We start from the raw sequence: 27,418 nt of genomic DNA on the forward strand, positions 1-27,418 counted from the left end.
AATGCATCACCATCTTTTTCTCCAACCAGACTCTGCAGGCTGAACAGAAAAAAAATTTATCAGAAAGTAACTATTTTTATTATGGTAGTCTAAAAGGAAACTGTGGAGTACCAAAAGTTACTACATTGAGTGCTTGGTTGGATCCTGTACACTTATTAATAGTAAAAGTTACCATGGGAAAAGCAACTATACTCAGTCTCTGTAGACAACCTTCACCATATAAACCTGGCAAGTTGCTTTGTTTTTTAATTACTAAAACAACCTTTCTGAAAATAATGGAAGCTAGTTCAGTCCACATCATGTCAAGTAACTCTGAACTATAATACAATCATTTATGTACTTATGGTGTCTTACAGTATTATTTTATACCTAATGAGAAAATGAACCAAAATGATAGTGCTAACCTTGAAACTTAAAACCGAATCTTTTCAGTTAAATACTAAATGCTGGTTCGGAGGAAGGATGGAATCATGCATCCTCCACAGGAAAATGAAAACAACAGCAAGATGGCACAAATGCTAAGCCCATGGATACAAACACACTTTTCTTTACAAAGCAAAACACATATACATACATACATGTACACAGGAAATATAATTACAATGCAAATCACCACATGTCTATTATTTTCTATAAGCTGGTGAATTTGCTATCAAAATTTCAAAGAAAAAATTTTAAACTACTTCCATTTCAATCCATAGAAATATTCAGTAACAGTTAAATAAAGCATGTATCTGTGTGTGGCTTGTGCTTTCCACCCAAATTAGGAGTAAAGTCCCCAATGACTTTATTGTCAGTGAGATATAATTACATTAAACATCTACAGAAAATCAATCCTTCCTTCAGCAAAATTCCATATGAAGGTACTAACAAAGAGTGAAGACTCATGATGTTGTGTGAAAATGGTGACTCATAACAATGTAAACTCAGCTATAGATTTTAATTCACAAATATATATATATATATATATATATACACACACACACATATGTGCCTTGTGTATGACAACTGTATGAAAATAGTCTCAAAAATAAAGACAATACTTGAGACACGAAGCAACCCATTTTCCCTGATCTTTCATCCTGTTCCAGGGAAAATAAGTCTCTGATGCTTCATAAATACTTTAAAAAGTCTGAGATGGCCTTAACCATGCATAGTCTCCACATAACCCTTGACATTGCAGCGTGTTTCAGCCTAACCTTTTCCACTCTGGAAGAGTTTGTACCCTGTAATCAGTTAAGCTTATTTATGTCCTGTCTTTTCTAACTCTGGGAGTTTTCTGACCAGAGCCTGGTGGTTCATTCGGATGCTAGCAAGCAGTCCCCCTTCGATGCCATCTGAACCAGTGTAGCTGATTTCTTCACCATTCAAAGTGGTCATATGCCCCCCAAGGGCTTTTAATATGGCATTGCCAGCACATATATCCCACTTTTTGATGTATGTTACATGGATATACAGGTCAGCTTTTTCTTGATTCTTGTCAGGCACATCCAAGAGTGCTAAAACTTTATAACCTAAAAGAGAAACACAGGATTTAGTTTATTGCTCAAACAGCAGGATCTCACTGCATTTGCTCCCTTAAGTTTATAATTATTTCCAGTTTAAAAAGAAAAAACATTTTTACAAGTTTCAGTAGAAACATGAAATTCAAAGAAACAGAAATAGACTGCAAAGTAATTTATTAAGCTAGTTCCAAGCAAACTCAAAATATTCCTATAATTAATTTTTAAAATACCTTATTGTTGTTTTGTATGGAAAAACACATTCATTATGTGCCATTTTGTATGGAATGACATGCTATACAAAACTAGACATGCATAAGTTTCACTGAAACATGCAGGCAGGCCTGATTTAAAATATGAGAACATATTAGCATCCCTTAAGTACCTGTTATCATGAGCTAGGATTTAAATGTCTTAAAATAAATAAATAAATAAATACGGAAGCAGACACATGCAATGAGCAAGTTAAACTGATGGGTCCAAAGGTAAACCATCTTTACTTCCCCCTTGTTACTATACTCAAAGATTTTCTAACACAAATGCTTTATGATTATAATTTGCTCTTTTTATGAAGTAAAAACATTTCTGACATGCTAAAAATGAATCAGAAGAAAAGTCATCAAATACCTCTTAATTCAATTTCAGATCTATGAGTTAAGCAAATTATTGTTGTGAGATTACTGGGTTTGTTTGTTTATTTTCTGGAAACATAGTAATTCTCATTGAAATCCTATCCCTAGAGATGACCAAACAGGAGATAGCCTACTTTACATTATCTTATTCCAGAGATAACCTGCCTGGTGAGTAGTTTCTTCCCATTTTCTTCCCAAGCACGAGACAAACAGAATCATCTCCAAGAGCACTGACCATGCTGGGAATACCATCGAGGAATGACAAAACAGTAGGAACATACCAGCACCACCAGCAGGGATAATTGTACTCTGGTTTCCAAAAGTCTGAAGAGCAACTTGTTTGACGATCCCTGAGTGGGAGCGAGACACGACGATACTTGGAGTCTTGTCGTTATAGGAAGAGCGAGCTTTCACATTTGAACCACCATCGACCATTGCCCAAGCTGAAATGCAAAAGTAATACTCATCGAAATCACCCAAGCTTTAAATACAAGTTATTCTCCTTACAATTCAAAGTACTGAGTGACTGAATACATCCATATTTTTTTTTAAGATTTATTTATTTTTATTGGAAAGTCAGATTTAGAAGGAGAGACAAAGAAGAAGATCTTCCATCCACTGGTTCACTCCCAAAGTGGCAGCAATAGCCAGAGCTGAGCCAAACCGAGGCCATGAGCCAGGAGCTTCTTCCGGGTCTCCCACACGGGTGCAGGGTGTCAAGGCTTTGGGCTCTCCTCAACTGCTTTCCCAAGCCACAAGCAGGGAGCTGGATGGGAAGTGGGGCCACAGGAATCAGAACTGTCACCCATATGGGATGCCAGAGTGTGCAAGTGGAGGACTTTAGTTGCTATGCTACTGCACTGGGTCCAGCATCTCCTCTTTTAGCATAAGCACAACTTCCCTGGATGATTCAAATTCTAAATCCATTTTTTTCCTTTACTACCTCCACTTTGGAAACATTCACAGCTTCCTTCATGTTCATGTTGGTTTAATCTCATTAGCTTTATTACATATATATAAATAAATTAGGCACTGTGGTGTAGCACGCTAATCCTCTGACTGCTAGTGCCAAGTCTCATATGGGTATTGTTTCATGTCCAAGCTGCTCTCCAATCCAGATCTCTGCTTGTGTCCTGGGAAAGCAGATACGGAAGAAGCTCCTGACTCTCAGCTTTGTAATCAGCTCAGTTCTGGCCACTCAGGACATGTGGGGTCCATTGAACCAGCAAATGGAAGATCTCTTTCTCTCTCTCCTTCTCTCTGTAAAATCTGCCTTTAAATAAAAATAAATAGGGCCTGGCGGCGTGGCCTAGCGGCTAAAGTCCTCGCCTTGAAAGCCCCAGGATCCCATATGGGCGCCGGTTCTAATCCCGGCAGCTCCACTTTCCATCCAACTCCCTGCTTGTGGCCTGGGAAAGCAGTCGAGGACGGCCCAATGCTTTGGGACCCTGCACCCTCGTGGGAGCCCCAGAAGAGGTTCCTGGTTCCTGGTTTTGGATAGGCACAGACCCAGCTGTTGCACTCACTTGGGGAGTAAATCATTGGAGATCTTCCTCTCCGTCTCTCCTCCTCTCTGTATATCTGACTTTGTAATGAAAATAAATGAATCTTTAAAACAAATAAATAAACAAATAAAAATAAATAAATTTGTTTAAAAAATAGAGTTGAGTTAGGTTTACATATATGTTTTTTTCAGGGAATACAAAAAGAAAAAGCGTTATATTTCAAAATAGAATAAGAGGAAGGAGACATCACTATCGGCCTGAGATATTTGCATAGGTTTGGGAGTTTTCCTCACTATTAACTGGATTACAAAACATATTCAGTTAGAGTTATCCCAACATTGGGATGAGAGTCTCTTCTGATGGGATAAAATAACATTCACCAAAGCTAGCAATGAAAACAGGTGCATATCCAGCTTATTCCTGATTGCAGATGAAAATGAAAAGTCAGCCCCATTTGAGTTGCTGGAGTTCCCAGGGATGACGATAATCTCCTGCATTCCTCTCACATCTCCTTAAGATCATGAAGCAATAAGAGCTAATGTGCTAATCTGCAGAGAAAGCAGCAGACTCAGCAAAGCTCTAAACACAAACAAGTGAGAAAGCTGGGCAGGAAATACAACAGAACAACAGAACAGAGAAGTACTGACCCTATGTGGGGGTTAGCGAAGGTCTCTGTTTTTATGCCAACAAGATTCAACACACATATGTATGCAAATGCATATACCAGCTGAACAGTTTGTACAAGTTAACTAAGACAAAGGGCTGTAGAGTGGATTGAACAGTGTCCTACCAAAATCCATGTCCACACAAGGCCTTCATAGATGACCTCATTCAAAATTTAGGTCTTTGTATGCGTGATTAGTTAAACTGAAGACAAAAGGAGTTAGGGTGGATATGAACTCCAGTCACTGGAATAGTTAGAAAAAGAGAATAGGAGATGGCTCTGTAAAGACAGAGGCAAAAGAAACTGCAGGGAAGTGACTGTAGACCAAGGAAAGACAACATGCCTGCACTGCTTTCTCTCTTGCTCCCTAAAATTCTTCCTCTCTTCTTCCCTCCCTAACACTCTGCCTTTTAAATAAAGAAACAAACAGTCTAGAGTCATTAGAAACTGGGAGGAAGGCCTACAGAGAGCTCCCTGGGTATCAGACTTCGTGGTTTAAGCCATCCGGTTTCTTGCAATGTTATGGCTGCCCCAAGACACCAATACAAGCAGACTAAAGACAAAGTAACCTAGCCAGGTGATCTTCCAAGTTTCAAGACAACAGAAAAGTTATAATGGGCACTAAGGTAGAATTTAGGCCCACAAACTAGGTCTTCTGAAATAATCTGTTGGAGGACCAGCAAGTGATGACTGAGAAAACTGTAGGAAAAACTCTGCTGGCTAGCAATGAATACATCTGTCACGTAATCTGTCACATAATATAGTGCAACAGGAAGTACGTGATGCATACTCACAACGCATTCTTGACAAAACGAATAACCTTAAAATCAAACATTTTAAAGAACAAGAGGATTAATACATAAACAATGCCCTGAAGAAACAATCTGAAGGGCAGAACATTCTATGGGTGAAATAACCTGCTGTCAACAAGTCAGTATCCCGGAAGGAAAAGGGAACCTGGAGGAAAATCTAGATTAACAATTTTACCAAACAACCATGAGAAATGTTTGTATCTTAACTGGGTCTTGGTTAGTAGTGACAGCTAGAAAAATGCAGTTTTGCAACAACTGGGGATACGTGAATACACTGGATACATTAGCAAATATTTACTAATTTCATTATATTAATACTATCATGTATAAATATGTACTTATGTCTTACAGACAAATACTAATTATGCAGTAATAAAATTTTATGAGCCTTGGCATTTTCTTTAAAGTATATGGACATTCTCAAAATCATTACAAATATAAAAATTCATCATTTGTTATATCTAAAGAGATGTAATATAAAATTATTCATAATGAATTTTTAAAAAAGGAATGAGGAAGACAAAAAATACTGACTACATAAGTTCATAGTACATGTTTAACTAAAAAGTGAATCTACAATGTTTTGTCTCTAGAGGTCAGTGTTGTGTAAGAAAAAAACAAATAATTTTTAGATAAGAATTACTAACAATGCTTTTTAAAATGTACTTCCTGTTATAGAAACTCATCTGTAACATTCAGAGCCAAGTGCCTAAAAAACACAGTACATGCTGAAATACATATACATGACTACTGATGACAAGTGAAGAGTGACAGAGTCAACAGCAGCCACAGAACATCTTTATTTTATTGATAAGATACGCTAAAAAAAGACAAATAGAAAATAAAAAGTGGTTGGTACTTTGTTACACAGACATGAAATTGTAATTTCTTTTTAACAGCTATAAATTTCCACTGAATGAAAATGTCATACTTACTTAAACACTGCTTATTAACTAGTACTGTTATTGTGTAGAAAAATGTCTTCAATTAACATATTATTTCATTAAAATACTATTTGAGTACCTCCAGCTTCCAAGAATTTTAACTCAAGAAATTCATTCTAATTAAGTCTGAAAAGAATTTTTACTAGATTTACCCCAACTGCTGCCAACAACAATACTATTTATTTCCCATTATCGTTAAGCATGGCTTAATTCTGGTAAGTATGCAATACTGTCCCACTGGTTCCCTGCCAGCATCAACACAGTCTGGATCTGAAAATAGCAGTCCAAGAGGAGGAGGGCACAAGGCAAACAAGTCTTCGATTCAGAAGTGGAAGGTCCACCCACATATGCATGAACCTACTAACTCTTTCAGAATGTTTGTTGACTAGTGAGCACTTGTATGTTCCAGGATACTAAGTAAGCAAGTTGCTTCACAAGAAAAAAGGCACTTTATTACCAACTTGGAAAGACATTTATGAAAACCACTTGCTCCTAAACTGGAGACTTTCCACTTCTTTTAATGTGTGTGTAGCCTAGAGGACTTGACACAAATATTATTACAGAATAAGATTTCTTAAATGGTCATTTAATTATCCCTATTCTTCCTCATATGATGTGAAAAATGAGATGAAAAATGTGAAATCTCTTTGCCTGCCCAATATCCATTTCCTTTATTGAGTTTCTCATGTATCTTTGAAGCAGCAAGCTCCATTTTTCATATGACATTCAGTTCATGAGGTGAAGCAGAAATTTAATAGACAGGCTTCAAGCTACTCTTCTGCCTTGAGGAACAGTTGTCATGGTCCCCACTACTCACATGGTAGAACTGGACTTGAGTGCCTTGCCTCTGGCTTAGGCTGGCACAGTCCTTCGGGAAGTCAAACAGTAGATGAGAGATGTCTTGTTCCCTCTCTCCCTCTCCCTCTCTAATAAATTTTTAAAAACTCATACATTTTCTTCACCTATATTGCAGTTACCAAAAAGATCAAGTGAGAAAACATCAAATATTGCAAACTGCTAAATTCTATAAACTGGTAAGAATTACAGCATTGTTATTATGAAGTCATGTGATATAGTGATTTGCATAATATTCCTGGGGGCTGATTCTGCCACTAATTTAGGTGATGATTTTGAGGAATGAATTAACTTTTTCAGTACTGTTTTATGTTTGTTTGTTTCATCTGTAAACCAGGAGTACTAATTCTTGCTCCTCCTTCATGGCCTACATTGAGCTTAACAGCACTACAAAACTGTACTCTAATATCAACCTTCCCCACATTTCCTGAGTGACAGAATTCCTGTATTTCAGTTTGCATAACTGCAGCAAAGACTACATTTTCCCTCTCCCTTGTGACTGGGTTCTACCTGTTCTGATCAATGGGATGTTAGCTGAGGTCATACACATAATTTAACAGGCAAACTCTTAGTAGAAATTACCTCCATGTCTCCCTTTCCATCCTTTCAACTGGCGGATTGTAGTTGAACTCAATTATCCCTAACAGCACAATGAGGGAGGAAATCACACAGCATGCCTGAGGACCAGGAAACTACTGTGCTAGACCTGGCCTACTTACATATAGTAAAGTAAACCAATTTGTTTAAATTTCTTAGACACTGATGTACATTATACCAGCGTAAATTAATGGTCTAATCTTCATCCTAATTTAGTAAAGATTAAAGGGAAACACATGAAAGTAATCCATAAACTATAAAGGAATTACATCATAGCCGTGCCATAAAAACCTTAATAGCTAATCAAACTACCAGCTTTAAAAACTGAGGCATAGGGCTCAGCATGATAGCGCAGTGGTTAAAGTCTTCACCTTGAATTTACCAGGATCCCATATGGTCGCTGGTTCTAGCCCAGGCGGCCCTGCTTCCCATCCAGCTCCCTGCTTGTGGCCTGGGAAAGCAGTTGAGGATGGCCCAATGCATTGGGACACTGCACCCACGTGGGAGACCTGGAAGAGGTTCCAGGTTCCTGGCATCGGATCGGCCCAGCACTGGCCGTTGCGGTCACTTGGGGAGTGAATCATCGGATGGAAGATCTTCCTCTCTGTCTCTCCTCCTCTCTATATATCTGCCTTTCCAATAAAAAAAAAAAAAAAAAAAAAAAAAAAAAAAAAAAAAAAAAACTGAGGCATAATGGTCAAGACAATGGTTGACCTGCTGGTTAAGACACCTCTATCCCATGCTTGAGTAATGGGTATCAAGTCCTGCTTCACGTTTCTGACTCCAGCTTCCTGCCAGTGTAGACTGTGAGATTAGTCATGATGGCTCTAGTTGCTGGGTCCCTATCATGCACATGGGAATCATGGACTGGGCTTCTGGCTCTCAGCCTCAGCCCTGGACATGCCCTGGCTGTCATAGGCATTTGGGGTATGAGTAGCAGTAGGATCCCTATTTGTCTTTCCATCTCTCTGACTTTCAAGCAAATAAATGCTTCTATAACTCTACCTGAATTCTGAAAAGGAGGACAAATAGCACAAGCCAGGTATGATTTTGAAATGCAGAGTCAATACTGAAATACATATTTATCTCATCCCAGAGAAGCTGGAATCTGGGATCCACAAATCTTTGGCAAAGCAGATGAACATTATTACAGAAATCAAAACACTCCTGTCCTTCTGTTTCTCTCCACTTGACCACTGGCCTTTTGTTGCAGTGTTGGTCACACATCTGACATAGCTAAAGTAAATGACAGCTGAACAGGATGCCTAGTGTATTTGTTTCCTAGGACTGCCACAATAAATCACCACAAACTTGGCAGCTTACAACACCAGAAATTTGTTTTCTCATAGTTCTGAAGGCCAGAAGTCTGAAAGCAAGATGTTGGCAGGACTGGTTAATCCCAGAGGCTACAAGAGAAGCAATTGTAATACTTCACCCCTAGAATTTCTGCCAGCTGCCAGCAATCCTTGACTCATTAAAGGCATTACTTCAGTTCTACTTCTCCATTCATACTGTCTTACCTACATGTGCCTATGTCCTTTCTGTTTCTTATGAAGACGCTCACATACTTTAATTCAGTATGATTTCATTTTAATACTTACCTTGACTTTCTGGATTGTGTTCTGCAGAAGGATATGTTCAACTATGAACCTCAGCACCTCAGAATTTGATATTACTTGGAAAAGCTACTGTTACACAATTAGTTAAGATGCGATCATACTGGAACAGGGTAGACCCTTACTCCAATATGACCAGTACCATGATAAGAGAAAACTTAGATAGACAAGGGCACACAACACAGGGAGAAAGCTGTTAATAAGGGAGGCAGAGACGTGATATATTCGGAAATTAAAGAAGCTCCTGGGTCGCTGGCTAACTACCAGATGCTAAAGTAAAAACATGGAAACATTATTCTTCGCATTTTCATAGAGAATATGGCTTGGCCAACATCTTGTTTGGGTACTAGCCTCCCCTGTGAGAACTTCCACTAATACTGAGAAAGATGTGGAGTTGGGGACTGGTACTGTGGTGCAATGAGCTGTGACAACTGCATCCCATATGAGTATGGTTCAAGTTCTGACTGTTCCACTTTTAATCCAGCTCCCCACTAATGTGCTTAGAAAATCAGTGGAGGATGGCCCATATGGAAAACTGCATGGGAGTACCAGGCTCCTGGCTTCAGCTTGGCCCAGCTACTGCAGCCAACTGAGGAGGGAACCAGAGATAGGAGATCTTTCTCTCTGATAAACCAATCAATCAATCAATGAACAAGCCTATAAAAAAGAAACCAATGCAGTTCATTGGTTTATTTTTGTTTTTGTTTTCTGGTTTTTGTTTTTATCATGAGGCCCTAGGAAACTAATATAGGGATGGACATGAACTTGAAGAGGCATTATTTAAGGAATCACAGCAGGTCTTTAGGGTTGTTTCCCAATGCTGGCAAAGTAGATATTGGCACCTTAAGAAAGGGTGGAGCCAAAGATCATATGTCTCTGTCCTTTATTGATGGGTGTTACCAATTGAAAAGTATGATGATTCCCATCAGAGAGTTAGCAATGCTCTTTACACAACTGTTTCCTCCTCCCTAACAAGTTGAACACAGTGTAACCTTGGCCTAAACTGACACTATAACTACCACCTGTATACCATAGCTTCCTCTTGGCAAACTGTAATGTAATGAGCATTGATACCAAATGTCATCCTTGTATCTACTGCCACTGGCAAGACCATGGGTAAAGTTACTTCTGCACTGAATGGGAAGCACAGTCATATGGCCTTCTATACTCTCTCTCCCACCATGAAACTGAAATGTTATCTGGAGAAAGCTATCAAAGACAAATGCATCAAGAAAGTACAGAAAAAAGGGTCTAAAGGAGTTCTGTATGATGTCTGGGGCTACGCAAGGATTAACCTGAGCCCAACTGTTATTCTAATGCCCTTAAATATAATAAAATCAAGCTCATTTTTCCAGGAAAACAATTTGACTAGGACAACTACAGAGTGCCTCTCAGAAGCCATGCAGAATCCCAAGTACAAAAGCTCTGGACCTCATTCCTGGCAATGAAACGAGTAACAGAGAGGAATTCAGCTACAGGGTACTCTGTGCCCAGTGTTGTTTGGTACAACTAGCAAAGCCTCATTTCTTTCTAAAGTGTTTATTCTTTAGAGATGGTTTAGAATGCCTTTCTCTGTCATGTATTACCAGTATGATTCATAAAATATACTGTAACTAGTAGGAGGCAGGGTAGGTATGAATGTGATTAGTTGAAGGTTGCAGAGGGGTTGTGGAGTTTAAGGGGGTGATGTGAGGGGGGGGAGTTGTTGAGATAGATCAGTGATTTGTTTTCGAGAATTGAATATGGCATACCTGTGTATTCAGAAAAGGGTTTGTGTATAACCCCTAGAACAGGTTTACCATTCACAGCTACACACACCATAGTAGTTACATACTTTCGAAGATCCTCTGTAAATAAAAACACAAGCACATAATATCAAAGTAATGTACATGAATTCATGATACAATGTTATACTTCATTTAACTAAAATACTATGAGCAGGAAATTTCAAAACAATACGCATAAGCAGAGACTCTAAGATAAGAACCAATATAAGGGACAGCTCAGATTCTATAGGGGAATAACCCACTTTATTAGCTAAATGTCTTACAGAAACTGATTTAAATGCAATTTCTTCATCTGCACAGTACATAGTAATTAAGTACTCAAATTTAGGTATAAATTACTCTTTAATTCTAAATTAAACATAAAAATCAAAAGGAGAGTTAAAACTGTTGCATTAAATGATACATAATCAGGCAAAAATAACTTAGAGGCTCAGAGCAATGCTCCAGTTGGCTAATCCCCCCCACCCCTGGTTGCCAGTTCCTGCCCCGGCTCCTCCAACTTCCCATCTAGATCCCTGCCTTTCCAATTTCAAAAAAAAAAATCAATCTTTGGTAGATAAATAACTTAGGGAAGACTTGTTTTGTAAGGCCTATTTATTTTTATTGGAAAGGTGTATTTACAGAGAGAAGGAAAAGACAGAGAAAGATCCTCTGTCTGCTGGTTCACCCCCAAGTGGCCACAATGGCTGGAGCTGAGCCAATCTGAAACCAGGAGCCAGGAGCTTCTTCCGGGTCTCCTATTTTGTGCAGGTTGCCAAACCTTTGGGCCATCCTCTACTGCTTTCCCCAAACACTAGACCACAAGCAGGGAGCTAGATGGGAATTGGAGTGGCCGGACAAGAACTGGAACTGGCAACCATTTAGGATCCCAGCACTTGCAAGGGGAGGATTAGTCAATTAAGTCATCACACCAGGCCCTAAGGAAAACTATTTCGTAAGCAAACTCTTCAATATTGTAAATCCTGATTACATAGCTGTGCATTGCACTGTCTTATAATCCAAACACAATAAGTAAGAAATACCTATTGCATCTTCCCTGACTTCTCAATGGTTATTTGCTGATAAGTATTTATTACAATTCAAGTTCAGTGTAGCAAATACTAGAATGCAGGGAGCTTATATATTCTAGGATAAGTAAACAAGTAACTTTTAGCATATTTACCAGAAGAAGAGAAAACACAATTATATACCCCAGAATAAAAAACAGGCCAAAGAGAGGATTCACAGAAACGAAACTGAATCTAGGACTAACTAAAAAGAAGGGGGCAAAAAAAGTAATTCTAATTTCGACTTACTTGCATTCTGGATGCCCAGAACGTAATATTTTGAACTCCAAGGCCAAACAATATATACTGCATTACAAATACCCAAGGTAAACACACTATTTTAGATAAATAAATTTCCTCAGTTACAGGTGTCTAACAGAAAAACTATTTAGCTGCTACAATTAAAAGACTCCTGCACGTAAGAATCTGTTGAGGACCCAGTGCGGTAGACTAGCAGCTGAGATCCTCGTCTTGTACGTGCCGGGATCCCATTTGAGCTCCGGCTCTAATCCTTGTAGCCCTGCCTCCCATCCAGCTCCCTGCTTGTGCCCTGGCAAAGCAACTGAGGATGGCCCAAAGCCTTGGGACCCTGCACCTACGTGGGAGACCCTCCTGTCTCCTGGCTTCGGATGGGGCAGTTCTGGCCATTGCTGCCACTCAGGGAGTGAATCATCAGACAGAGGAGCTTCCTCTCTGTCTCTCCTCCTCTCTGTATATCTGACTTTCCAATAAAAAAATAAAAGAAAAAAATCTGTAGAGTCACAAATACTCAAAGGACTATGTCATAATACAATGGCCTGAGGTTTAAAGAGGTTTAAACTCATCAATGCACTCCAAATGTTATTTAATATAACGTAAGCTTCTAGCTTAAAAAGTAATGGAAATTTTTCCTAATACTTGCCAATTATCTACTACCACGAATATGCTCTCTGGTTTGGTTCTAATTTTCTAACACAAAATAGCAATCAAAAGTCTGAGATTTTACACTTACCTGTATATTCCTGTGTGGCATCAAGTGGGTCAATCCAGACGGTAACACTTTCTGCAGGTACTTCTTTAGGGGTACTTATCTCCTTCAGGATATCTTCAGGAATCTTATGATCCCACATGATAACCTCCTGATCAGTTGCATCCACATGTTCCTCAGTATTTATCTGCATCAAAAATAGTTATTAAAAACTTCAGAAAAAAGCACCATTTGCTGAAACATTAAAGAGGAAACATTTCAGATAATCACAAAAATTGTAAGAACAGAGAAAGTAACCATAAAATAAAATATCAAGGCATACAGAAAAATTATTAAAAACACAGCCTTAATATGTGAAAATAGACAATATTTTAGAAAACTAAGCAGAGGCAATGACAGAAGTGAGGAATATGTTAACAGACAGAAAAAGCATATGCCCAAAACAGAGAATTGGAAAAATGCTGAGACAAAATATCCCCAGAGTGATAATCTAAATTCTACCTTTATAGAATTTAAGGGAAAGGAAAACCTGGAAATGATGAAACAGTAATAAACTAATACATTTTAAAACCTAAATAAAGCTGAAAGTAGTAATCAAAAGGGATATAAAATAATCAATCTTCCTTTGTGTGTGTGTGTGTGTGTGTGTGTGTGTGTGTGTGTGTGCAGTATCGGTTTATTGCCCAGAGAGACGGAAGTGAAAGAGGGGCCCCTGCCTGGGCACCACCAAGTCCCTCCTCGGTGGTCCCTCCAGCGCCAGCAAATCTTCCTTTTTACTGTACTCCAAAAATGTGTCATAAGGAGATAAATTCAAATCTGTTTTATTTACTAATGCATACAATTAAAAGCATAACAAAGATCTGACAAACCATAATGATATGAGTACTTGGGAGATCTAGAAGAAGTTCCTGGCTCCTAGCTTCGGATGAGTCCAGCTGTGGGGGTTGTGTCCATTTGGAGAGCAAAGCAGCAGATTAAAGACCTCTGTCTCTCTTCCTCTAACTCTTTCAAGTAAAATAAATGTTTCAAAGACAATAAAATTCTACATGCATATTTTAAGATACAGACTTTTACCTATTTGAAAGGCAGAATTACAAAGGAGAGGGAAAGACAGAGAGACGGGGAGAGAATCTTCACCTCCTGGTTCGTTGGTTCTCTCCCCAAATGGATACAACAGCCAGAGCTGCGAAGGCTCAAAGTCAGAAGCTTCATTTGGGTCTCCCACATTGAGTGTAGGGACATTTTCCAGTGGTTTGCTAGACATATTAGCAGAGAGCTAGATCAGAAGTGAACAGCCACGACTTAATTCGGAACCTATATGAGATGTTGGGGCTGCAAGGAGCAGCTTCACCTGCTATACTACAGCACTGGTACCCAGCCTTTACTTTCATTATCCAGAATATAGCAGCAAATCTCAGAATTGATTGTGTGGATTGGGCTTTTTTCATTTGTTTGTTTTTAAGATTTACTGATTTGACAAAGAGGCAGACAGCAAAAGAGAAATCTTTGATCTGTTGGTTCACTTTCTAAATAGTTGTAATAGCCAGCACTGTTCTAGGCTGATGTCAGGAGCCAGAGCTCCAATCACAACACCTGGCGCTAGCTGCTTCTCAGGTACATAGCAGGAAGCTGAACTGGAAGTGCAGCAGCCAAATCTGAGATGTCAGCAGTGCAAGTAGCAGCTTAGCTGACTGTAGCACAATAGCGGTTCCAACTGCATTTTAAGAATTACATTAATGACAAACTGCCAACTTATTTGGAACCGGCCTCATTAGAAAACTTCATTTATCAGATAGCAATAAACATACATAAGAAAAAAATCCCAAACTGTAGGCTTCATTTAGGAACTGGCAGAGCAAGTCATTATATCACATGCCCTGTGATGCCATGCCCTGACCCACACTGCAGCACCAGAGTGAGCGGTCTCCAACAGGACCGAAGTCCCACGGCTGACAGAACCTCTCAGAGGGGTGGCAACAAACCATTTAAAGTGGAAGAGATTTATTTCAGGACACAAAAAATATCCTCCTCCAATTTTTCCTTTATTAATTTCCTTTATTAATTTAACAAACATTTAGATTGCCTACTATATACAGACACAGTTCCAGGGCCTGAAGAAAAAATAAAGTCGATTTGCAACAAAAATCTTTGCTTTTGTGGAACTCAGATTCTAGTGAGACCAACAACAAACAAGAAACCAAGACATTACAATTTGCTGGGCAACAGAAGGAAGGGAAAACAAAGCAGAGGAGGATGTGAAAACACAGTATTGGTCAGGAGAGGGAAAGTTACTCTTTAAGATGGGGTGGCCAGGATTATTAATAACAAATAGTGGCCAACTACATAATAGCCATCAAACGATGCATGGATATATATACTCTGGTATATCCATGAGATTAGTCATAAATACAAGTGGATTATCAATTCATGCCACAGCACACAGATGAACCTACTGCTATGTGAAAGTAGCAAGTTACAGCAAATCAAATGAAGTATTATACTAATGTACAATACCCAAAAGAGGCAAATCTATGGACATAGATTAGTGGTTGCCTAGATTAGGCAGTGGGAACAAAGATCAATATCAAACAGACAAATGGATATCATTAGAGTGATGAAAATGTTCTAAAAACTGTTTATGATGCTGGTTATACTGCCTGATAAATCTACTGAAAACTACCAAATTATAGCTTGAAATGACCAAATCCTATGGTATATATGTTATTGTATAATAAAGTTATTAAAACAAAAACTAGGGGGGTGAAGGGATAGTTAGGGAAGCCCTCACTGTAAAGATGTTATGAGTGAAGACTTAAAAGAAGCAAGTCAAAAACAGGAATCTAGAGGAAGTGCTTCTCTGCCCACCAAATGACAAACCCAAAAACTTTCGGATGAGATTATGCCTGCTGTGTTCAGAAGGCAGCCGGGCAGGAGTATGGCTGAAGCACAGCGAGCCACGCTGAAAGGCACTAGGTGAGGTTGAAGCAATGGAAGTCAGATGGGGAGGCTTGTGCAGCTCACAACATAGACAGGAGCCATCCACCAGAATCTCCAGTGGGCACTACCAACTGCAGCAAGCACAGGAGGGGATGCATGAGCAAGCATGAAGACCAGAAAGCAAAAAGAACTGTGATACACAGTTGGTCAACTAAGCACTGAGAAAATCCTTAAAAAAAAAAAAAAAAACTTATAAACCAATCATACAATATAGCAAAACTGCTAAAATTCAATCATAAGTTTTGTTGTTCGATAGCATCAATATTTAAATATTAATTTCTTTACAAAAGATAAAACCATTTCAGATGCCAGGATTCTGGCTCAGTGGGTTAAGCTGCCAATAATACAACTGGCATCCCTTCTCTCTCTCTCTCTCTCTCTTTCTCTACCTCCCCTCTCCCTCTCCATCTTCTCCTTCCCCTCTTCTCTTTTTCACTTTCAAATAAATCTTAAAAATAAAACAATTTTAAATTACATCAAAAAAGCAACTGGGAAAAATTCTGCAACATGTAAAATGTGGAAAAAAACTAAACTTTAATTAAAAGGCATGGGGGCGAGGGCTGTGGTATAATTTAAGCAGAATCCAGTACCATCAGCATCCCATACGGTACCAGTTCAAGTCCCAGATGCTTTATTTCCAATCTAACTCCTTTCTAATACGCCCTGGAAAGCAGTGGAAGATGACCCTGGTCTTTAAGCCCCAGCCACCCATGTGACATGGAGACCCAGAAGCTCTTGGCTCCTGGTTTTAACATGGCCCATTCTTGGTCATTGCACCAGCAAATGGATATCTCTCTCTGTAATTTTTGCCTTTTAAAAAAATCATTAAGAAAATAAGAGGAGGAGGAATGAGAGAGACATGAACAAAATCCTAAACAGAAAATCCCAATTTAGTGAATAGAAAGACATGAAACAGTAAAGGAGGTGGTGTTGTGGCATAATGGGCTTATGGTGATATTGACATCCTATATCAGAGTACAGTTAAAGCCCTGGCTGCTCTGCTTCTTACTCAGCTTCCTGCTAATGGGCCTGTAAAGGCAGTGGAAGACAGTTCAGGAATTTGGAATTTGAGTTCCTGGCTCCCAGTTCTGGCCTGGCCTAAGCTTAGTTGTTCCAGCCATCTGGAGATGTCCCTCTATACCTCTCCCTCGCACTCTGTCATTCTGCCTTTCAAATAAATAAGTAAATACAAACATTTTAAAAAGAATGAAAATGCCAGTTTTATCATCAGTAAACATCAGTTTTATCATCGGTAAACTATATATTTAAATACAACACCAATCAAAATGTCTCGTTTTTTCTTCCTTGGAATTTGGACAGGCTATTTCTGAAATTCACATGGCAGAGAAAAAGTCAGAAGATCCAGAAGAAGGGAAAAAGAATGTCATGATGTAGTAATTTCCTCTACCAGATTATCAAAACTTATAAATTTTTTACTGACTTACTTGAGAAGGTGAGACAAACACAAAGACAAGAATATAATCCAGGTGTCCCAAGCACTGGAGCTGTCGACCTGCTGTTGCCCCAGGTGAGCATTAGCAATAAACCAGAACCTAGAGTGGAGTTGGGACTTGAACCTAGGTACTCTGACATCGGATGCAGTCATCCCAAACAGCAACCTGCCTACTTTTTCAAATGCACACCCTTACCAGGACATGTTTAATACTAGAATAATCACTACTGTGGCACTGATAAAGCATTTCACACTCTTACAAGTTATTTCTGAAGGATGAAGGAAGTCATACACCAGGCAAAAAGCAATAAACTCTTTTCAAAAAGTGATTATCAGAAGAAAACAACAGTTTGTGTTGGACCTTGACAACTTCTGTTTACAAAAATGATAATGCCAAGTCTGAGCAGCAAGTACTGAACGTCATCAGATTTCTGCCTATAGTTCACATTAGCTCTGCCAACTGAGTAAAAACTAACATGTTAAACTATTATATTTGAAAAGATCTGCACTGAAAATGAACTGATGGATAAACAAAGACAGTTACCCAATCTGCTTTTGCATGTTGCTATTTATAACCAGCTATTACCACAGGTGTCTACAGATTTAATAAAGCTACTACCCACCAATGTAGACTGTCCTATAAACAGATGTTGGGATTAAAACTAGTCCTCTTCCACACTTCAGATCAGAAGAGTCAGAAAGTCTTAGATTCTACTTCCTAAGTCTAAACAGGTGTCTACCAAGAAAATTCTACTTTGAAACCATCTCTTACGTGGGTTGCTACCAAACCTTGCACCATCCTTGCCTTCTACAGCGCATTTACCCATTTATTCAGTAACTATTTCATGACTATTACAAACTGTATCGGGTATGAGATTGAACAATGATGAAAGCAAACAGTATCACTGCCCTTCTCAACCCAGTAACCAAATATCTTAATAAATCAGATCATAACACTCTCAGCTTAAGACCTCCTGATGGCTTTTCACTATGCCAAACCAAATCCATGCACCTATCACTTACAAGACAAGTCCTAAAAGATTTGATGACAGGAACTATTATCCAAAAACCAAAATATCATTTACATTATTTGAAAAGCAGAGTTAAAGAGAGAGCAAGAGGGAGAAGAGAGATAAGTTGAGATCTTCTATCTTCTGTTTACTCCTCAAATGCCTGCAATGAAGCCAGGAGCTTCATCCATGTCTCCCATGTGGGTGCAGGGACCCAGGGATTTGGAACATCATCTGTTGTTTTCCCAGACACACTAGCAGGCAATTGCATGGGAAATGCAGCAGCCAGGTGTCCATGTGGGATACTGGCCACATGGGAGGCTGCTTGACCCACTAGGCCACAATACCAGGCCCTAGTTGTTTCCCTTTTAACAGTATCCCAGACTTAGTAACTTCTTACGGTTCCTTGGCCTTTGTACTTGCTGTACACTTTACTGGATCTCTGCATAATGGCCTTCTTTTCATCACTCAGGTCTAAGAACAAACATCACTGCTTCAGAGAGGCTTTTCCTGTCTACCACAAGTAAAGCAGGAACACAGATACCTTCTCCACATGACTCCCTTCTTTTATTCTTCAATCACTGGTCAGTATTCAAATCATCTTAAGTTATGTAACAGTTGCCCTTCATCTTGACTAGCATAAGCTCTGTGAAACTACAAGGACAGTTTTTCTTCATTACTGTAGTCATAGTCCCATAAAGGGCTGGGGAATGTTCAGCCCCCTGGCTGTTTAATAGGGTCCCCAAATCATTTGGTCTGACTTTGTCAAGGCAACCACAGGCAGGATTAAAGTTAATAAATATATACTAAGGTAAAATTTTAGGTTGGTAATTTTGTATGGCCTACAATTGATCAACATCAATATGGCCCATGTCAGGAAAAGGCTCCCTACTCCTGGAAGTAGGGTCTCAAGAAATACTTGTAGGCTGACAATATGTGGCTTTCCATTTCCTCCACCGTAATCCCCTACCACTCAATCTACTCTCCCCTCTATCACCTTGTTGGAAAAGCTCAATCAAGAACTGAAGTATAAGAAATCAATTCCAAGCTCAGAAAAAACCCAAACCTATTGAAACAGTTTCAGTCAACTACTTCTCACAAATCCCACTGTGGTGGAAACGAAAAAGGGCAGCTTTGAGAGAATCTATGATTTCACCAGGGTAAGCCCAGAGTTTCTAGAAATTAGAAACCAGTAAACTGACCTCAAGCTTTGATCATACATAACAGCTCATCTTACAGTTGCCATACATACCTAGCAGGTATCTAAACACTCCCACATTCTTTGTTGAACAGTATATGAACTGAATATGGATTTCTTTAGGTTAACTTGTCTCCTTAGAATTTCAAGTGCTCACAAATCAGTTATCTGTTCCTTCCTGAGTATATGGGAGACTGTGTCTCATTTTCCTTATAGTCAGAGGCACTGTGACAGAGGTTGTGTCCAATGAGATATAGACAATGAAGTAGACATACGAAATATAGAGAAATATGTGGCTAAGCATCATTTTTAGCTGAAGTATAGAGAGAAATAAAGACCGACCCTGCTCAGCTCTTCAGTTTCTTTTCTTCCCCTGCCATATTAACATGCCAGAATCACACAGCAACAAAGCAACTGGGTCACAGTTGACAGCATGGTGCAATGTCAGATTTCTGAGATCTGGGGATTACCACAGAACTGCTTACACAGTTTTTCCTAATTCATTTTCTCTTTCATAGCAAATACTCCCAAGCAGTATAACAGCCAAAAGAAATTTACATGTGTGCTTCAATTTAGTTTGATTCTCTTCCTCTAAACTTCAACCCTAGATTAGCAACTATGAGAAATAAGACAAGTTATAACTGGGAAGGTGGGAGGGGAAAAACAGCAATAATTTGGGGAATAAAACACTAGGAATGTTTTGCACTTATTTAAAGAGGAAATATAGCTTAAAGAAGGCAGTATTAGAAATAAGAAAAGAATCCAGAATAAAACTGATAGTCTGTAATTTCAAAAACATAAATTATCATGTCTCTGGCCCAGTGTGATAGCCTAGAGGCTAAATCCTTGTTTTGCATGCACCAAAATCTCACTTGGTGCCGGTTCATGTCCTGGCTGTTCCACTGCCCTTCCAGCTCCCTATTTGTCTCCTGGAAAGACAGTAGAGGATGGGACCCTGAACCCATGTGCGAGACCGAGAAGTTTCTGGCTCCTGGCTTCAGATTGACTCAGTTCAGCTCAGCTCCAGCTGTTGTGGTTGCTTGGGGAGTGAATCATCAGACAGAAGATCTGTGTCTCTCCTTCTCTCTGTAAATCTGACTGTCCAATAAAAATAAATAAATCTTAAAAAACTTATTTAGTCTCTATGCTAATGTCTGCATTAGCACAATCATGCCAGGATTCAAGAACTTTCCAAAGATTCTTAAGACAAGCCTGTGTGAATAAAGATTGTATTTGATTATATACGCATGCATATATAATACATGCACATATACAGAGACTTGTACATATATACACACATACATACATACAAACACATACTGAGTCTTACTTCTACTTCAGGAAAAAGAAGGGGAAAGGAACAACTGTTCATCAATATTGCTCAAGGGCAAGGCCCCAAAATACAATTCATGTTTTTAGTGAAGTACTTCACTAACCCTTTGGGGTTTAAGGGACTTTGGTTACCTTCTCAAGGAGGAGTCAAACACTTATTAAATCACTTCAGAAAGCATTAATACTAGTAAGCTTTTGAATGTGACAGTTCAAACAATGCTTCTTCACAGTAAGGGCAACGGTTAATTGTATGAATCAACTTGACTGGATCATGGGGTGCCTCCATACTCAGCTACACATTCTTTTAGGTGGGCTCATGACTGGGTTCTGGCTAACCATCACATCCGAATCTGTGCACTCAATAAAGTGGACTGCACCCCTTAACGTGCCTGGGCAGCACAAAATCTCCTAGGGTCTGATTAGAACAAAGGAGAGAGGAAGACAGAGATTTCATCCCTTGTGCTATTGGACTGAAATGTCAAATCTTGGCTCCCTGGTTCTTAGGCCTTCAGGATTAGACTAAATCATAGCACAAATTTTCCCAGTCTCAGCCTCATTAACCAAGTGAGCAGATTCTTCATTTTAAAATGTCTAATAGTGCTTCTCAGAACTATCCTGATATCACAGTCATTCAATAACCACCAACTATATACATACACATGGATACACCTAGACACACATCTTCTGTTAGTCTCACACAACATGAGTCAACTTTCTTGAAACTCAATTTTTTTTTGAAGATTTGTTTAATTATTTGAAAGTCAGAGTTAAAGAGAGAGAGACACAGAGACAAATGGCATCTACAGCCTGTGCTAGGCCAGGACAGAGCCGGGAGTCAGGAGCTTGTCCCCTACATGTGTGGCAGGGGCCCAAACACTTGGCCCATTTTCCACTGCTTTCCCCAAGTCATAAGAAGGTTGTTGGATGAGGAATGGAACCACCAGGACACGAACCAGCACCTTACAGTATGTCGGTGTCACAAGAAGCCACTTTACCTTCCACACTGCAACACTAGCTCCAGAAACCCAATTTCTTGAAAAGACCTTTCTTTACTCATTGTCTCACCTTCTGCCTTTTTCAATTTTGATTCTTCTCTGTACCACAATCAAGTAAGCTTTCACAAAGCCCACCAATGACCTATACACAAAGATCGAGACCGCCTAGCTTACAGGCTACATGTGTTCAGACTCCAGCTCCTTAATTTATTGTGTTTAAGAGATTTTGACTGGTTACTAACCTTTCTGACACACAGTCATCTTACTGACAAAAGGGGGCAATAGATACAGTTCCTCAGACTGCCTAAGAAAAATCAAGGAAAGAGAAAGGGTAAAACAAATAACCTCAGAACAGTGCTTAGCACAGGGCTTTGGCTGCTATTACTCCTGTTAAATGCTTGTTTTCTGCTTTCATTATCCTTGGTCCTACACCCTTGCGAGCGCTGCTCAAGATACATTCTCTCTCAACAATCCTACCTACAACCAGTTTCAATTAACACCACGGTGCTGATAGCTCACAAATGTGTATTTCTACTTCAGAATTCTCTCAAGAACTTAAGATTCACATTGCCTCCTAAACATGTCCCTGGAACATACCAAAGGCATCCTTGAAGTAACCAGTCCAAGATAGAACTTACAGTGTGCCCTCCAATGTTTCATCGCCCTTTCCTCTTTCCACCACCACAAAAGGCATCAATTAGGAACACTCCAACCAGAAGTTATTTTTCTTTTTTTTTTTTTTTAAAGATTTTATTATTATTGGAAAGCCGAATATACAGAGAGGAGGAGAGACAGAGAGGAGGAGAGACAGAGAGGAAGATCTTCCGTCAGATGTTTCACTCCCCAAGTGAGCCGCAACGGGCCGGTGCGCGCCAATCCGATGCCAGGAACCAGGAACTTCTTCCGGGTCTCCCACGCGGGTGCAGGGTCCCAAGGCTTTTGGGCCGTCCTCGGCTGCTTTCCCAGGCCACAAGCAGGGAGCTGGATGGGAAGTGGAGCTGCCGGGATTAGAACCGGCGCCCATATGAGATCCCGGGGCGTTCAAGGCGAGGACTTTAGCCGCTAGGCCACGCCGTGCCGGGCCCAATTTTTCATGATCACTAAAAATCATTTCATACCATTCCATATCTATATTTTTCTACATATCACCAAGTGAAATCATAGTGTCTCTCATCTGAAAAGTCTAACTGGTCTCCCTGTATCTGCCTGGCTCCCCTCCACACAATTCCGCAATCCTCAACTCTGAATCACCCACTCTTCCAAAACACTGCAGTCGAGAATACACTTCTTCAACGCCTCCTAAAGACCTGAGGTGACTCTCAGATACTTGGTGAAGGTTATTTTCCAACTGGGTAATGTTTGGAAAAGTATTCAGTATTTCCAAGCCTCATTTTCATGTCAAAAAGGAATCCACCTTAGCTAATTTTCTATGTTCTTGTGAAGAGCAATTAATAATGGCACTAAAAAGTTTAACTTGGTGTTTGGCAATTGCTGGAAGCTAAATAATTTTTGTTAGTAAAATAAGTTGAGCATCACTGTCCCAATGCCTGATTTCTAGTCTTCATTTTCACCTGGCCTATTTGACAATCTCTTCAATGATCTCAATCACTCCAAATGCTCAAAATCCAAACCAGGTTGTCACAGACTTGGCATTGTTTCAAACTCTACAGAGCTTGGAGTATGACCTAACCCTTGCCGACCTTTCTAATTTTCCAAAATAATTCCCTGAAGTGTAATCCTGATTCAACAGAATAAACTATGGCTCAAAGAGGTTAACTGTCTGGCTTGGACCACAAACTGGACAAGATGGCAAAGCAAGTGTTCATGGCACCCTTAACATTTCTCAAACTTGCCCAGTTTTTCTATATTGACAGAGAAGAGCTTAATGCTCACCCGGTAGGTCAAGGAAAGCGTGTACCCAAATAGTCACTGTCGGCTCGGAGTACTATGCTTTTTTGTCAAATAAGGTATTGTCAAAATTTTCAACAAAGGACTGAAGTTCCTCAAATGGAAGCTTCTGTACACTAAATCTAAACTATATGTTCACGGCAGGTATTTGATCTAGCAGTCAAGATGCCTGTATCCTGTATCAGAGGCCTTTTTAGAGGCCAACCTGCAGCCAATCCATCTTCTTGCTAGTGCACACCTGGAAGGAAACAGGCGACACCTCAAATAGTCAGGCTCCTGCGAGCAACACAGGAGACATGGATTGAGCTGGGCTCCTGGCTTCCACTTGGCCATCCCTGTCTCCTGTGGCCATCTGGGACAATAAAACAAGTTTCTAAGTTTGTTCCTTTGATCTGTAGCTACAAACAATCCACAAAACTCTTCACCCTTCAGTGCCATCATGATCCGCAACCTGGGCATCAAGTAACAAATGTGGCCAGATTAATGCCTTGTTACAAGGGCTGGACATTACACAATATTTACTAAGATGCTAACAGCAGTCCATCCGTGGTTCTGACAAGATATTTCCAGACACTACCAAAAATCCCTTTGAGGAGAATGGAGCAAACTGGTTTTGGATGAGTCTTTAGCATGAGTTTTGGTATATGCTTATACTGAGGAGCAAATAGTTGATGGCACAACTCAGACCTCAGATTCCAGAAAGGAAAGTAGAAGGAGAAAAGAAAACACAGCTTTCTCATTTGCTCAGGGCACCAGGATAAAATAAAGAAGTATTTGCAGTTTCTCAAAGCTCATTTTCCATCAGGAAGTACACTTAGCGTGATATGATTCAAGTTTCTTATCAAAAAAGTTTTGGGTGAGGTTTCAAAAACAACCAGGCACCAGTGTGCTTCTAGGCATTGGGCGAGGGAAGGGAGGAGGGGACAAAATCCAGCGCTGAGTCTACTGTTCAGATGACCACAACCTCTGCCTGTTAGTCTGGGCAAGGAGACAGCAACATGACAGCAGCTCTGCTTTGGCAGTGCTTCATGAACACAGACACCCGACCCGAACACTGAAGACGCACATGTCCACAGTCAAAGCTTCAGAAGAAAGTGGGTAGTTCACATCAAGGCAGAGACTCCAACATCTGCAACTCCAAAGCACGGCTTTTGTCTTTAAAAGCAGGCAGCTCACCACCCCTGACAGCTAAGGGAACTAGCACACATGCACAGATGTATTCTCAATACTTAAGATATTTTTGTCTTTACTTTTCAAATCAATTTTTCAGTTTTTAAGCATTTGTTATGTTTTTTTTTTCCTCAGGAAGACATACTACTAGATTTCATATAGCTCCCAAGAGATGCAGCCAAAATGAAGACTTAATTATGTAAAAATTTAGATAAGCCTATGTTTGTCTTGAGCCTCAGATTTCCTGTATATAACGTGGGTATAAACAGGGGCATTGCCATGGCGTATCAGAGTAAGTTTCTACCTGTGGCAACAGCAACCCATATGGACACAGTTCTAGTTTGGGCTGCTCTACTTCTGATCCAGCTCCCTGCTATAACCTGGGAAAACAGCAGAGGACAGCTCAAGCCCACATCAGATGCCCAGTGAAAGCCCCTGGTTCCTAGCTTTTCCTCAGCTCAGCTCCAGCTGTTGTGGCCACTTGGGGAGCAAACCTGCGATGAAGATCACCTTACGTCTTTCTCTCTGTAATTCTTTCAAACAAAAATAATCCTATTTCACAAACACACCTTACAAACGAACATAAGTATTCTTTAAGACAATGGAGCAAGTAGGGTGAAAGAAAAGGTAGAAATGTTTTCTGTCTTAGTAGACATCTGAAAAAACGTTCACTGATGTCAACTGCATGTGGAATCGGGCAGTTCATGATAGGAAGCCCAATATTCCTCTCTGCTGGTAAAAAAAAAAAAAAAAAAAAGGAGGGGAATGAGAAAGAGGAAGAGAAAGGTAAGGAATGGTAGGGGAAGGAGAGAAAACCAAAGCAATAATGATAGGCTGCAACGAGAGACTAACTACACAAGATATGTAACTGTACACTGACAATACTCAACTTTTCCAGTAACAGTAAGAGGTCAAATAACTTGTGCAGAAACCCATGATACTGCTGATTATGGGATAATGAAATCCCAATCTTTCCTCCAAGCTGTCAAAACCCACTGTTAGGTGATTAAAGACACCAAAGATATTGCTACACTTCCTTTTGCAAGTGCAACACACTTTAAAGGCCTTGTAATACGTTCAATGGAAGTTCCACTGAAGCATGGATTAAAAAAATATTAACCAATCTGCAAAGTAAGGATCTCCAAGAAAACGTCAGCTCCTCCAGAAGTCGACCTAAAGCAAAGGCGTAAGTTATTTAACTTGTATTCACTGGGGTATAGAGATCTTTCAGCAAGTGCCAGATGGGACCGCCTGAGATGTAGTTGCTGGACACAGCCACACAAGTACTTCCTTGAAGGGCCTCCAGATTACGTGCCATCAAGAACCCCAATACAACTACAGCAACAGTAATTCCTGAGCACAACCTTCCCTTCCCACAAGCCCTGCAACAAAACTTGCACAGTTCCTGGCCTCCTGGGTGGCTGCTGGCCGTTGTGCCGGAAACCGTGACCTCCAGTCACAAAGCTTCCAGAAAGGAAACCAAGGCGGGAGAGAGGGACTGCACAGGAGAAATCCAGTCCAAAAACGCGCTTTGCAGAGGGTCCTGGACCCAAAGGGCAGTTGCCTAGTCTCTGAATTTTGCTGGCAAAGCCCATGGAGAATGCAGGGGCTCTTGATCCTTGAGCACACAGGGCACGCAGCCACAACCCAAGGGCCACGTCTCACTGTGTGCCACCTCCCCCAGCATTTCAGGGCACTGCTTGGTGACCTTGCAGCCCCTTCCCTTTGGGGCATCTTTTATTTTCACGTCTCGGGAGCCACGTTCCCGCCCGCGCCCCGCACCTGCACGCTCGGGAAGGCCGTCTTGAGGAGGTAGAACATCTTGCGGTTGGAGAGCACGTCCCCGCTGGTCATCTTGTCCTCGGCTCCCTCGCGCGTCTTCCCCTTGGACTTCTCGTGGAGGACGTTGCTCTCGCGGACGCGTCTCACCTCGTCGCCGCCGCGAACCGCGGCCAGCACGGACACGGCCAGCATCTCGCGCAAGTCCACGATGCCCCCGTCGGCCCCGGCCGCGGGCCCCGCCGCACCGTCGCCCGGCTCGCCGCCCAGGCCGAAGAAGCTCAAACGGCCGGCCAGGAAGCCCGAGTAGAGGTGGTAGAGCACGCCAAGCCCCAGCAGACAGAACACGGCCACCCCCAGAGGGGACAGGCGGATGCCCATGGGGGCCATGGCGCCGGCGCTCGGCCGCTCGAGGCGGCGGCCCTCCCTGGCCTCCCGGGGCCGGCCGCCGCTGCCGTCGCCGCCGCTACGCTCCGGGCCGGGCTCGAGGCGGGCTACACCGCCGTCGGCTCCCCGGCGCCCGCGCGCCCCGTCATTCCCTCCCCAGAAAGGCCGCCCCGCGCCGCCCAGACCCTCGTGGCAGCCCCAGAGCGGGCGGCCGGCGGCTCGGACTTCCACGTTAGCCACACGGGCCGCGAGGTGAAAGGGG

The 27,418-nt window shown here is 40.9% G+C and overlaps 1 protein-coding gene across 1 annotated transcript; it reads right to left on the reverse strand.

Annotated features, from left to right (window-relative positions):
- Positions 1-990: 990 nt before the first annotated feature.
- BPNT2 (3'(2'), 5'-bisphosphate nucleotidase 2) lies at positions 991-27,418 on the reverse strand. Its single transcript, XM_004580579.2, has 5 exons — positions 26,773-27,418; positions 12,952-13,114; positions 10,879-10,974; positions 2,416-2,577; positions 991-1,514 (listed from the first exon to the last, which is right to left on the reverse strand). The coding sequence occupies exons 1-5, from the start codon at positions 27,157-27,159 to the stop codon at positions 1,243-1,245; spliced, it is 1,080 nt and encodes a 359-aa protein (XP_004580636.1). The 5' UTR covers positions 27,160-27,418; the 3' UTR covers positions 991-1,242.

This window comes from Ochotona princeps, chromosome 9 (assembly GCF_030435755.1).
Source record: "Ochotona princeps isolate mOchPri1 chromosome 9, mOchPri1.hap1, whole genome shotgun sequence".
In the NCBI taxonomy this organism is placed as follows: domain Eukaryota; kingdom Metazoa; phylum Chordata; class Mammalia; order Lagomorpha; family Ochotonidae; genus Ochotona; species Ochotona princeps.

Bases quoted from the DNA above. Each gene is read 5' to 3' on its own strand.
- BPNT2 (XM_004580579.2), bottom strand. From the start codon at position 27,159: ATGGCCCCCATGGGCATCCGCCTGTCCCCTCTGGGGGTGGCCGTGTTC. The intron at 10,975-12,951 runs GTAAGTGTAAAA...TTTTATTTACAG, and splicing joins TGCCACACAGGAATATACAG to AGGATCTTCGAAAGTATGTA. The intron at 2,578-10,878 runs GTATGCCATATT...TTTGCATTTCAG, and splicing joins ACCCTTTTCTGAATACACAG to CTTGGGCAATGGTCGATGGT.